Raw genomic sequence first — 13,468 nt, 5'->3', positions numbered from 1 at the left:
ATAAATATGACTAAAAATAGATATATATAAATTTTAAATACAATTATAATACCATATTATATATTATATATATTATAAATTGTTGTTATATAATATATACATATTTTATTTATCAGTTGTTTTTTAATTCAACTGTCAACAACTACTAAATTTAACTCAATTATTTTACTTTATTTATATAAATATGAAACAAAAACATGCTGCTGAACTTTGACTTTAAAAACACTGTTTATGACTAATGAGATTAAATATCTGTTTGCACTAATGAAAACAGTCACGTACTACAACAATAATAATATTAATTGATAATAGATCAACAAAGCACACAATAACACAATTAAACAAAAATGCTGACTACCTTTGACCTCAAAACAATAATTATAATCAGTAATGCGATAAAAGCCCTGGTAATGTTGCCATTCATACAGTAATAACAGTGACATTTTACTAGAATAAAATGTATTAATGCGTGTATTAAATGTAAATATATAGATTCAGTAATATAAACACACACACACACACACATACACACGCACACAAAAACTTTTTATACACGTACATAAAACTGAATCTGCAAAAAATTAATAAATCAATTTACTGTATAAACATTAATGCTTCTTATTTTATTTATTTATTTTCATTCAAATACAATTTAAATCAATTAAAACGTACTCATTTAACATTCCTGTAAACGCATAATGAAAAAAATTAACCTGACGACCTTTGATATGACGATTATATCATTAATGAGGTCAAAGATCTGCCAATGTTGGCACTTACGGAAACGCTTGCATATTACCAGAATAAGGATGTCACAATCAGTTTAATTTCACACAACTTCACAATCTAGTTATTCTGGATGGGGTCAGATTACACGGGCCGCAGAGTTTGTCCAACAGGCATGAGTGTATTATGCAAATGATCTGCCTTACTTCCTTGATCTCAAGTGTGTGTTATAAAGTATGTGTTTTTGAGTATAATTAAACAGCTGTGTGGAATACTTGATTCTGATTGGTCAGTCAGGACATTCCTATGTATGTTATTCCCAGATAACAACTTCTAAATAATACAGGTTCATCCTGGAAACTCGAATACTCCATCAGCTGTTTTCGTTTCTGTCAGCGTTGCGTTTTTGACTGTTTGGCGCCATCTTGTGTCTGAATAATGCTCAGGTTAGTGTATACTCCATCAGCTGTTTTAGTTTCTCTCAGCTTTGCGATTTTGACTGTTTGGCGCCATCTTGTGACTGAATAATGCGCAGGTTAGTGTATACTCCATCAGTTGTTTTCGTTTCTTTCAGCTTTGTGTTTTTGACTGTTTGGCACCATCTTGTGACTGAATAATGCGCAGGTTAGTGTATACTCCATCAGTTGTTTTCGTTTCTTTCAGCTTTGTGTTTTTGACTGTTTGGCACCATCTTGTGACTGAATAATGCGCAGGTTAGTGTATACTCCATCAGTTGTTTTCGTTTCTTTCAGCTTTGTGTTTTTGACTGTTTGGCACCATCTTGTGTCTGGATAATGCGCAGGTTAGTGTATACTCCATCAGTTGTTTTCGTTTCTTTCAGCTTTGTGTTTTTGACTGTTTGGCACCATCTTGTGTCTGAATAATATGCAGGTTAGTGTATACTCCATCAGTTGTTTTAGTTTCTCTCAGCTTTGCGATTTTGACTGTTTGGCGCCATCTTGTGTCTGAATAATGCGCAGGTTAGTGTATACTCCATCAGTTGTTTTCGTTTCTGTCAGCTTTGTGTTTTTGACTGTTTGGCACCATCTTGTGACTGAATAATGGGCAGGTTAGTGTATACTCCATCAGCTATTCTCATGAAACAAAATAAACGAGAGTTGACTGAATTGTGATGCTTGGAATGTAAAAATGTACATGGTCAGATTGGGTTTTATGTTTATTTGAATATGTTTCAACCAGTTTACCCACACATGATCAGACTCACCTTGGTCTCGCAGTCCAGCAGTTTGATGGATTTGTCTGTCACCTGCAACAGCATTTCTTGTGTCCAGATTTTGTCTTTGGAGTCCAGCAGCTTCAGTTTTTTTATGGCGTCGTCTACTGTAGCGATGGCCTCCGTTTTATCCATGACGAACGTAGAGAGATGCTGAAAACACACATTAGATTAGCTGATGGAGATGCAATGTAGGTTTCACATATAAATTAAAGGTATATGTGCATTAAATAGAAAAGCAAATGAAGATATACAAAAACTTGCAGTGATTTTGGTTAATATATATATAAAAATATATGAAAAAGTTCAATTATTACTTTATACACCAACCTAGATGTAAATTAACATGTCGTGTTCAGGTTGTTTTAGATCTTGTTCAAATCTGTAGGTCAAATTTTGTTTTAAAAAAAGATGTTTTTATCTTTAGGTCAAAAATACTTGGTGAATTATAAACAAAAAACTTAAATACTGAATGCAAAATTATTCAATCAGAAGAACTATATTAGTGTCAAAAATGTTTGCAATTATAAATATCCGAGGACTCATTTTTTATCATTTTCAGTTATTTATTTAATTTTTATTTTTTATAATTTATTCATTTTTATTTACTTAATTGTTTTTATTTATTTGATTATTATTTTGTTATTATCATGAGTAATTTTTTTTCTTCTTTCTTCAAGTGATAAATGTAATTTCAACTTATGTAGAGGGTAGGGGTGGGAATAATATCTGTTTAAATTTCTCTGTAAAAATACTTTGTTATATCTGAAAAGTTTAATAAACAAATAAAAAAAATGTTTGCAATATATATATATTAGGCTCATATACAACACGCTTTGGGGACTTATTTATTATTATTATTATTATTATTATTCCATGCATTCATTAATTTTCTTGTCGGCTTAGTCCCTTTATTAATCCGGGGTCGCCACAGTGGAATGAACCGCCAACTTATCCAGCATGTTTTAGGCAGCGGATGCCCTTCCAGCCACAACCCATCTCTGGAAAACATCCATACACACTCATTGTCACACACACACTGTGAATAATTTAGCCTACCCAATTCACCTGTTCCTCATGTCTTTAGACTGTGGAGGAAACCAGAGCAGAGGGAGAACATGCAAACTCTACACAGAAACGCCATCTGACCCAGCCGAGGTTCGAACCAGCGACCTACCTACTGCGCCACTGTGTCACCCTATTATTATTCCAGAATTTTATAAATTCTGTACAGACTGTAAATTAATAATGAGTATAAAAAAATCCCTCAAAAAATATTTTCATTTCATTCATTTTTGTCATTTTCTTCTACATTCACCTTTAATGAGAGGTTGCAAACACAACACTTCTTTTCGGTTTTTGTTTGCTGCACAGGTTTTTTAAATCAACAATTTGAGTTGCTCCTAATTTAACTGCAAAGGGATTTAGAACAAGTACTAACATATCCAAGAGATCTTGTGTTATTATCAGAAGTAAATAATTATGGTCTAAACATACCGACATATTGTCTCTTTCTAAATGCCGTTGGGTGTTGCTCTGCATCAACATCTTAAAGGAATTAATAGTCATTTCAATGGAGTGAGTAATGTTTGCACACACGGCCTTATAATATTTTTATATCCACTTCAGCGCTTTAACCACACCTCCCTCTCTCTCTCTGTGTATGTGTGTGTGTTGATGGGTGTGAGTTTCCATGTCACAATACTATGTGACAAACAGTGATCCCTCCCCATCAAAGAGAACAAATTATTCAAAGCGTCATACATGATTCATAAGCAGCTTAAGTCGTGTCGCCGGTTATATAATGCAAGGCGATCTCACCATGGCTGCTGTGGATTAAGCAGACAATCCAAACACATACACGTTTATTGACACATCTGATCAGACTCTACCCGGAGGGCCGAAAGATGAGAACAGGATGTAGTTCAACCGACTTTCGACTGCACAAAGGGAAGTTTACCTCGCTCGGCTTGCAATGAGACGATCGCTGAAGGATTTGCACAAATAACATTTGTTTAGGAGAGGGTAGGTCAGTGGTTTTCATGAAGGCGTTTGGCTAAACTTGACAAATGCTAACGCTTGAGGCAACAGACTTTGAAAGTATACACAACAATAGACTGAATATACAGGCTTTCTTAAAACTACAAAGGATTCAAATGTTTAAGGTTAATCTTATCCCCCTATAGGAAATCAGGAATTTGCAAAACAAAAAAAATATATATTGATGTGTCATTATCCTAAATCCATGCCAACACACAAGCAAACACTTAACAGTGCTTTAAAACCATCCATTAACCAAGCTGATAGCCCCAAAAATGCCCATGCACTCTAACAACTAACTAATAGTGCCCTAAACATCGCAGTAATCCCTTAGTAATGCCATAGAGCAGCTTAAACATGCTAGTAATCACCTGCCAATATCCCTAACACAATAGCAAAGACATATCTGTGCCCTAAACTGGCACATACACCTTAATAGCGAACTATCAACACCAAGCAACCAACTAGTGATTCCTAAAAACACTTAAATACCCTCTTAACCAAACTACAAATACTGCGAAATCACGCAAACACCATAATGATGAACTAGCAGTGTCCTAAAACCATCCGAACACCCTAGGGACCCCCAGGAATGCCATAAAGCACAAATACTCAATATCCCAAAACCCAAAGACCCAAAAAAAGCATACTGAATATCAAAGCCTAAAAGCTTGAACACTAAAAATCACCAATCAATGCCCTAAAACACCCTGGAACAACTTCTCATGTCACTAAATCACCAAAACATCATAATAACCGATTACCAATGACCTACAATAACTGTACCTATGATTGCTCTAACCCATAACTGAAACACCATAACCAACCTATAATAACCTAAGCCACTCACACACCCTAGTTACTAACAATAAATGCCCTTAAACCACTCAAACACCATATAAACCAACAATAAAAAGTCCAAAAGCCACCCATAAATGTCCTAAATCCACCAAATTAAATAGCAATGCCATGAAACCACTCAAACACCCTAGTAATCAACTATCAATGCCCTAAAACCATTTAAATGCCCTAGTAACCAAAGGTCAATTTCCAAAAACCACTCAAACACCACAGAAACCAGTTACCAATAAAAACACACTTAAAACACCCTAGTAACCAAATCACCCTAATAACTAAGGATCAATGGCCTAAAACCACTCAAACACCCTAGTAATTAACAATCAATACCCTAAAACCACTCAAACATCCAAGTAACTAACAATGAATTCCCTAAAACCACTTAAACACCCTAGAAACTAACGATCAATACCCTAAAACCACTTAAACATCCTAGTAACTAACAATCAATACCCTAAAACCACTCAAACACCCTAGTAACTAACAATCAATACCCTAAAACCACTTAAACACCCTATTAACTAACAATCAATACCCTAAAACCACTCAAACACCCTAGTAATTAACAATCAATACCCTAAAACCACTCAAACATCCAAGTAACTAACAATGAATTACCTAAAACCACTTAAACACCCTAGAAACTAACGATCAATACCCTAAAACCACTCAAACATCCTATAACTAACAATCAATACCTTAAAACCACTCAAACACCCTAGTAACTAACAATCAATACCCTAAAACCACTTAAACACCCTATTAACTAACAATCAATACCCTAAAACCACTCAAACACCCTATTAACTAACAATCAATACCCTAAAACCACTCAAACACCCTAGTAACTAACAATCAATACCCTAAAACCACTTAAACACCCTATTAACTAACAATCAATACCCTGAAACCACTCAAACACCCTAGTAACTAACAATCAATACCCTAAAACCACTCAAACACCCTATTAACTAACAATCAATACCCTAAAACCACTTAAACACCCTATTAACTAACAATCAATACCCTAAAACCACTCAAACACCCTAGTAACTAACAATCAATACCCTAAAACCCCTTAAACACCCTATTAACTAACAATCAATACCCTAAAACCACTTAAACACCCTATTAACTAACAATCAATACCCTAAAACCACTCAAACACCCTAGTAACTAACAATCAATACCCTAAAACCACTTAAACACCCTATTAACTAACAATCAATACCCTAAAACCACTCAAACACCCTATTAACTAACAATCAATACCCTAAAACCACTCAAACACCCTAGTAACTAACAATCAATACCTTAAAACCACTCAAACACCCTAGTAACTAACAATCAATACCCTAAAACCACTTAAACACCCTATTAACTAACAATCAATACCCTAAAACCACTCAAACACCCTAGTAACTGACAATCAATGCCCTAAAACCACTCAAACATCCTATAACTAACAATCAATACCTTAAAACCACTCAAACACCCTAGTAACTAACAACAAATGGCATAAAGCCACTCAAACACCCTAGTAACTAATGATCGATGCTCTAAAATCACTCAAACACCCTAATGACTAACGATCAATACACTAAAACCCCACGAACACCCTAGTAACTAACGATAGATGCTCTAAAATCACTAAAACCCCCTAATAACTAATGATCAATACCCTAAAACCACTCACACACCCTAATAGCTAATGATCAATGCCCTAAAATTACTCAAACACTATAGTGATCAAGGATCAATACCTTAAAACAACTCAAACACCCTAGAAACTAACAATCAATGCATCAAAACCACTCAAACACCCTAGTAACTAACAATCAATACCCTAAAACCACTCAAACACCCTAGTAACTAACAATCAATACCCTAAAGCCACTCAAACACCCTAGTAACTAACGATCAATACCCTAAAGCCACTCAAACACCCTAGTAACTAACGATCAATACCCTAAAGCCACTCAAACACCCTAGTAACTAACGATCAATACCCTAAAACCACTCAAACACTCTAGTAACTAACAAGCAATACCCTAAAACTACTCAAATACCCTAGTAACTAACAATCAATGCCATAGAATCACTCAAACACCCCAATAACTAATGATCAATGCCCTAAAACAACTTAAACACTATAGTGACTAACGATCAATGCCCTTAAACCACTGAAACACCCTAGTAACTAACTTTCAATGCCATAAATCCACTCAAACCCTCTAGTGACCGACAATCAGTGCACAAAATTCACTCAAACACCCTAGTAACTAACTTCCAATGCCCTAAAACCACTCAGACACCCTAGTAACTAACTTTCAATGCCATAAATCCACTCAAACGCAATAGTAACAATAGGCCAATGTCCTAAAACCACCAAAGCATCCTTGTAAACATAGGTCAATGCCCATGTAAACCAAATAAACCACTCAAACACCCTAGAAACCACCAATCAACGTCCATAAACCACGTAAACAGCAAAGCCACATACTAATGCCCTCAAACCACCCACCAATGCCCTAACACTACTCAAACACCCTAGTAACCAACTATCAATACCCTAAAACACCTTACACACCTTAGCAACTCCTAAGAATGTCCTACAATCAACCTAAACAGCCTATCAACCCCATAAAATTGCTTTATAACCACTCGAATGAACAAACAACCTACTAGTAATGCTTTAAAACCCCAATCACCTATAAATGCTCCTAAACTACTCCAGTGCCTTAACAACCATTTCATAAAACCACCCAAATACCTTAGCAACCCCCTATATACCCCTTATAATCACTCAACCACCTAGAATTCATCTAAAACCACTCTAGCAAATGACTAGCAATGCCATAAAACACCCCAAACATTCATGACCCCCTACATATTGAATTAATAAAATAAAGAGAAGAAATCTAAGCGACTTGGGCATTTAGGGCATCTGTTATTAAAAACATTTTGCGTGCCTAAACTCAGATGACACTGGCACGATGCCTCTGATATCACAAGCCTGTGTAAGCATTCGGGACCTGATATGACTGCTGCTGGCGTGGGTGTTTTATCAACTTCATGCGTGTTTAAAAGCGAGAAAAGGAGATAAGAGAGACTATATAGTCTTCACCGGGTAGTCTTTACTCAAGCGAAGGGTGAAAGCGAGGAAAAACAGTCCAAAGGAAAGTTCAACACAATGTCTCAAAGTGTTTGTTTAACAATTCTGTAAATGACCAAGGGGTTCCTTAAGGTAAAACATGGCTTCAATCAAATTCGCTGGCTATTAATGTCGAGTTCAGGACGCAGATTGCGTTATCTCCGCTCAAACCGAGGTTAACTCTGCCCTGACAAATCTCTGTGGCGATCAAGTGACCTGATTGCTTTATTATAATATCAAGTTGAATCATGTTAAATATTAAACCGAACTCTCGGCGGAGAGGTTTAGCCAATAAACAAGCTAGAAGAGAAGAAACAAAAGTCAGGATTTAGCATCTCGCTCACCTGGACATGGTACTGCGACGTCTCTTGCATGATGACGTTCGAGTTCGAGTACTTCTTTCGTTGTTCTGAAAGAAACAGAGACACAGGCATCCTTTATTTGAATTGTTTATCTTTGCAATTGCTCATACAGTTGAAGTCAAAATTGTTAATATTTCCCAAATGATGTTTAACAGAGCAAGGAATTATTTCTATAATATTTTTTCTTCTCATTTGTTTTATTTCGGCAAGAATAAAAGCAGATTTATATTTTGTTTTGTTTAAAAGCCATTTTAAGGTTAATATTATTAGCCCCCTTAAGCAATATTTGTTTCGATTGTCCACAGAACAAACCAGTGTTATATAATAACTTGCATAATGCATAACCCTAATTAACCTGCGTAAGGCTTTAAATTTCACTTTAAGCTGATAGTATCCTGAAAAATATCCAGTAAAATAGTATGCACTGTCATCATGGCAAAGATAAAAGAAAATAGTAATTAGAAATGAGTTATTAAAACTATTATGTTTAGAAATGTTTTGAAAAAAATTGTATTTCCGTTAAATTGGGGGGGGGTACACAGGGTGGTGAGTAATTCAGACTTCAACAGCATGTAAAGACAGATATTTGTGTGTAGGGAAGCAGATATAAGCACTCAAAGTAAAAACAAACCTGAATAGTGCCACATTTTGGATCGTCTAGATCGCGAACGCGAGACGTTTCATGCACACGATCGTAAACACTGATGAAACATTAGAATTATAATCAAAAAATAAAACATGATCCAGTCAAAATCAATCGTCAAACACCTCAAAATTCTCAGTCCTACCTTTCGAAACCAACAAGCTCGAATTCAACTTCCGCTCTACAAATCTGCTTTACATATCTCCATGGTTTTAATAGTACATAAATCTGTTCATTTCCAGCTGAAATGCTCCGATCTGACAGACTCACGAACGGGAAATGTTCTGACAAGCTGGATATGCGTTTCACCTGCCTCTTTTATCCCAGGTCAAAGGTCAGACACATGTAAACCCTTCCTTTAACATCATATCATATCGCTGTTTGTTTTACAGCGTAGCTATAAATCAGCTCAGCGCTGTGGGTTTCACTAAAACACTCGACGTTTGCTTTCGGATCTACTCGTACACAAACTTCAGCTGCTGTTTAACTCCAAATCGAGAACTTCTGACACAATTAAGAGACATTAAATATTTGATTTTCGTGTGGGAGTCATCTCTGTTAGGCAAGCAATTCCACACTAGTATATGGCTGGGTAAAGGTTTAAAAGCACTTAACAGACTTGTGAAGTTTAGCTCAAGGTTAAAGCGCATAATGAAAGGCGACTGTCTTTTAAAAGCATGTTTTAGTGCGTTTACGGTGTTTATGGTGTTCTTCTGAGGTCTGGTTATGAACGCTGATAACAATGTTATGTCATGATGTTGTAATGGTTACATATAGATGGGTGGTGGTGTGTTTCTTCAGGAATGTTTTTAAAGCTTGTCATAATGGCTTTTTGTCCTTCCACTGGTTAGTCGATTCATTCAGATAAGAGTGACCATCGTATGTGATATCAAATGTGATACTGAACATGTGAATAAATCATTGCAGGTGATGATGACTAATCTTAGGGGGGAGTTGTGATGGATTGGATATGGAACACTAATGAGTGGCGTACAACTGCAAATCAGAAAAGGTCAGGACAGTATGGAAAATGCACACTATAAAGTAGTGATTTCTTAATTTATATTTATTAAATTTATTAAAATACAAAATATTTTATGTTTTGTCTGGTCAGCCTCATTTTATCTGTAAATATACATCCTGTCCTGTCATTCAGACCTGCAACACATGCCAAAAAGTAAGCACAGGAGCAATTTAGGGCTAGTAATCCGCTAAACTGGTTAAATAATGATTATAGTTATGATTCGGCAGCATCAACGGAGGGTCTAGTCCTTTAGGACCAAAAATGGGCCGAGGATCGCCAGTTTGCCAACAAATACATGGGAAAATAATGAAAATGTTTAAAAACAATGTTCCTCAAAGAAAGAGAGGAAGACATTTGGATATTTCACCTTCAACAATGTAGAACATCATTAAAAGGTTTAAAGAGAGCAATTTCAGTGCGTGGAATTTCAGCTGAACAACCGTGATCTCCGAATCCCTCAGGTGGCGCTGCATCAAGAATCCTCATTCATCTATAAGCGATATCACTGCATGGGCTCAGGACTACTTTGGCAATCCTTTAAAAGGAAAAACTGTATGGTGCCAAAAGGAAGCCCTATGTTAACAATGTCCCGAAGTGCTATGGACTTCTCTGAGCTTGAAGGCATCTGGGATGGACCATCACACAGTGGAAACGTGTACTGTGATCAGATGAATTAGTATTTCAAGTATTTTGGGTGGGGAAATGGATGGTGTGTGCTCCGGACAAAAGAAGAAAAGCATCATCCAGACTGTTTCCAGCAACAAGTCCATAAGCCAGAGTCTGTCATGATATGGCGTTGTGTCTGTGCTCTTGGCAAATGTAACTTGCACTTCTGTGATGGCACTATTAATGCTAAAAAGTACAGAAAATTTTTGAAGCACAATATGCTGCCTTCTTACAGGTACTCGACTGGCCTGTCTGCAGTCCTGACCTGTCTCCAACAGAGAATGTGTGGCGCATTTTGAAGCTCAAAATGAGACAACCAAGACCTTGTACTGTTGCCCATCTTAAGACTTGTTTGCAGGTAAAATGAGACAAAATTACACCTGAAACACTTCATCACTTGGTGTACAACTGCAAATCAGAAAAGGTCGGGACAGTATGGAAAATGCACACTAAAAAGTAGTGATTTCTTAATTTATATTTATTAAATGTATTAAAATACAAAATGTTTTATGTTTTGTCTGGTCAGCCTCATTTTATCTGTAAATATACATCCTGTCCTGTCATTCAGGCCTGCAACACATGCCAAAAAGTAAGCACAGGAGCAATTTAGGGCTAGTAATCCGCTAAACTGGTTGAATAATGATTATAGTTATGATTCGGCAGCATCAAAGGAAGGTCTAGTCCTTTAGGACCAAAGATGGACAGAGGATCGCCAGTTTGCCAACAAATACATGGGAAAATAATGAAAATGTTTAAAAATAATGTTCCTCAAAGAAAGAGAGGAAGACATTTGGATATTTCACCTTCAACAATGCACAACATCATTAAAAGGTTTAAAGAGAGCAATTTCAGTGCGTGGAGTTTCAGCTGAATAACCGTGATCTCTGAATCCCTCAGGTGGCGCTGCATCAAGAATCCTCATTCATCCATAAGCGATATCACTGCATGGGCTCAGGACTACTTTGGCAATCCTTTAAAAAGGAAACCTGTACGGTGCCAAAAGTAAGCCCTATGTTAACAATGTCCAAAAGTTCTGTGGACTTCTCCAAGATCTAAAGCATCTGGAATGGACCATCACACAGTGGAAACGTGTACTGTGGTCAGATTTCAGGTATTTTTTTGGGGGAAATGGATGGTGTGTGCTCCGGACCAAAGAAGAAAAGCAACATCCAGAATGTTTCCAGCAACAAGTCCATAAGCCAGAGTCTGTCATGATATGGGGTTGTGTCAGTGCTCTTGGCAAATGTAACTTGCATCATGTGTAAATTAAATTAAATTAAATTAAATTAAATTAAATTAAATTAAATTAAATTAAATTAAATTAAATTAAATTAAATTAAATTAAATTAAATTAATGTGCAGTTGGTAACGCTGTCGCCTCACAGCAAGAAGGTCACTGGTACGAGCTCCAGCTGGGTCAGTTGGCATTTCTGTGTGGAGTTTGCATGTTCTCCTCGTATTGGCGTGGGTTTCCTCCGGGTGCTCCGGTTTCCCCCACACTCCAAACAAATGCACTATAGGTAAATTGAATAAACTAAATTGGCCTTAGTGCATGAGTGTGTGCATGATTGTGAGTTTGTATGGCTGTTTCCCAGTGCTGGGTTGTGACTGGAAGGGCATTCACTATGTAAAACATATGCTGGAATAGTTTGCGGTTCATTCCGCTGTGGCGACCCCTGATAAATAAGAGATTGAGCCGAAGAAAAATGAATGAATGAATATTATAATAAAATTAAAGTAAAAACTGAATATTTTGTTTTCTATTTTTAATATTTATTCAAACATAAAAATGATTCTAGTGAGAACTAAGCTGACTGATTGAAATTATTATTTCAGTTTTCAGGGTCAATATCGTGCAGCTCTAATATCACCCATCCCTAGTGCGAATAGCCCATTTATCGTCGACCCAGAGGCTTGCAATGTTTAGATCTCCTGGTCGCGAGCTGTCGACATGCTGCGAAGCGTTTGGAGTAAATGTCAGACATGAATAACACATGCACGCAGTTCGCCTTTCACAAAGACGACGGCACGATCCAAACTGTTAGGACTCTCTCCATCCAGCAGGAAGACAGGAAAGAGTGTGAAGACGACTTCCTGGAGAGATGGAGAGAGCGATAAACGGGGGAGGGGCTGCGAGAGAATGTACCTCTGATACCCGATCCCGTAAAGCAGCTGATAAGAACATGTGCTCATTTAGAGGTAATGATTAGCTCTGGTCACTTAACCCAGAGACTCACACAGGCCGATGACCCAATCGCTCGGTATCTGTCTCTGTATCTCGCAATTCAGTTTCAGGTTAATGTGCTTCGCTGGCAGGACAAAATCTGCATTCTGAATCTACTGTATATACAATTATTAGCCCTCCTGAATTATTAGTATATCCCCTGTATATACTTTTCCCCAATTTCTGCTTAACGAAAGCAGATGTTTTTCAACACATTTCTAATCTTAATAGTTTTGATAAGTCATTTCTAACAAGTGATTTCCTTTATCTTTGCCATGATGACAGTAAATAATATTTGATTATAATTATTGTTGAATATACTAGTATTCAGCTTAAAGTGACATTTAAAGGCTTAATTGGGTTAATTAGGCAAGTTAGGGTATTTAGTAGTGCTAATTAAAATGACTAATTAATCACACTTTTTTTGAAAATTAATCATGATTAATCGCGATTTATCACATTTAAAAGACTGAAACTTGTAATTTTGGCTATTCAAATGTAAAATTAATGTAAACGCAAAACAAAAACGATTTAAAT

At 36.5% G+C, this 13,468-nt stretch overlaps 1 protein-coding gene across 16 annotated transcripts in view; it reads right to left on the bottom strand.

Moving 5' to 3' along the window:
* Nucleotides 1-13,468, bottom strand: part of eps8l2 (EPS8 signaling adaptor L2) — a 137,139-nt gene that overhangs the window by 31,976 nt on the left and 91,695 nt on the right. For 15 of the 16 annotated variants that reach the window (XM_087311509.1, XM_087311513.1, XM_087311507.1 and 12 more), the window contains 2 exons: nucleotides 8,357-8,421; nucleotides 1,952-2,113 (listed from right to left, as the gene is read on the bottom strand). In XM_087311509.1, the coding sequence (XP_087167635.1) occupies nucleotides 1,952-2,113; nucleotides 8,357-8,421 (227 nt within the window). Of the gene's footprint in view, nucleotides 1-1,951; nucleotides 2,114-8,356; nucleotides 8,422-9,005; nucleotides 9,076-9,162; nucleotides 9,602-13,468 lie in introns of those variants that run through there. The other variant, XM_087311516.1, reaches the window with a different exon arrangement.

Source organism: Danio rerio, chromosome 25, assembly GCF_052040795.2.
Source record: "Danio rerio strain M-AB ecotype USA chromosome 25, GRCz13ab, whole genome shotgun sequence".
NCBI classification, from domain to species: domain Eukaryota; kingdom Metazoa; phylum Chordata; class Actinopteri; order Cypriniformes; family Danionidae; genus Danio; species Danio rerio.
Note: the sequence above shows the minus strand (reverse complement) of the source record. Positions and strands in the feature narration are given on the sequence as shown.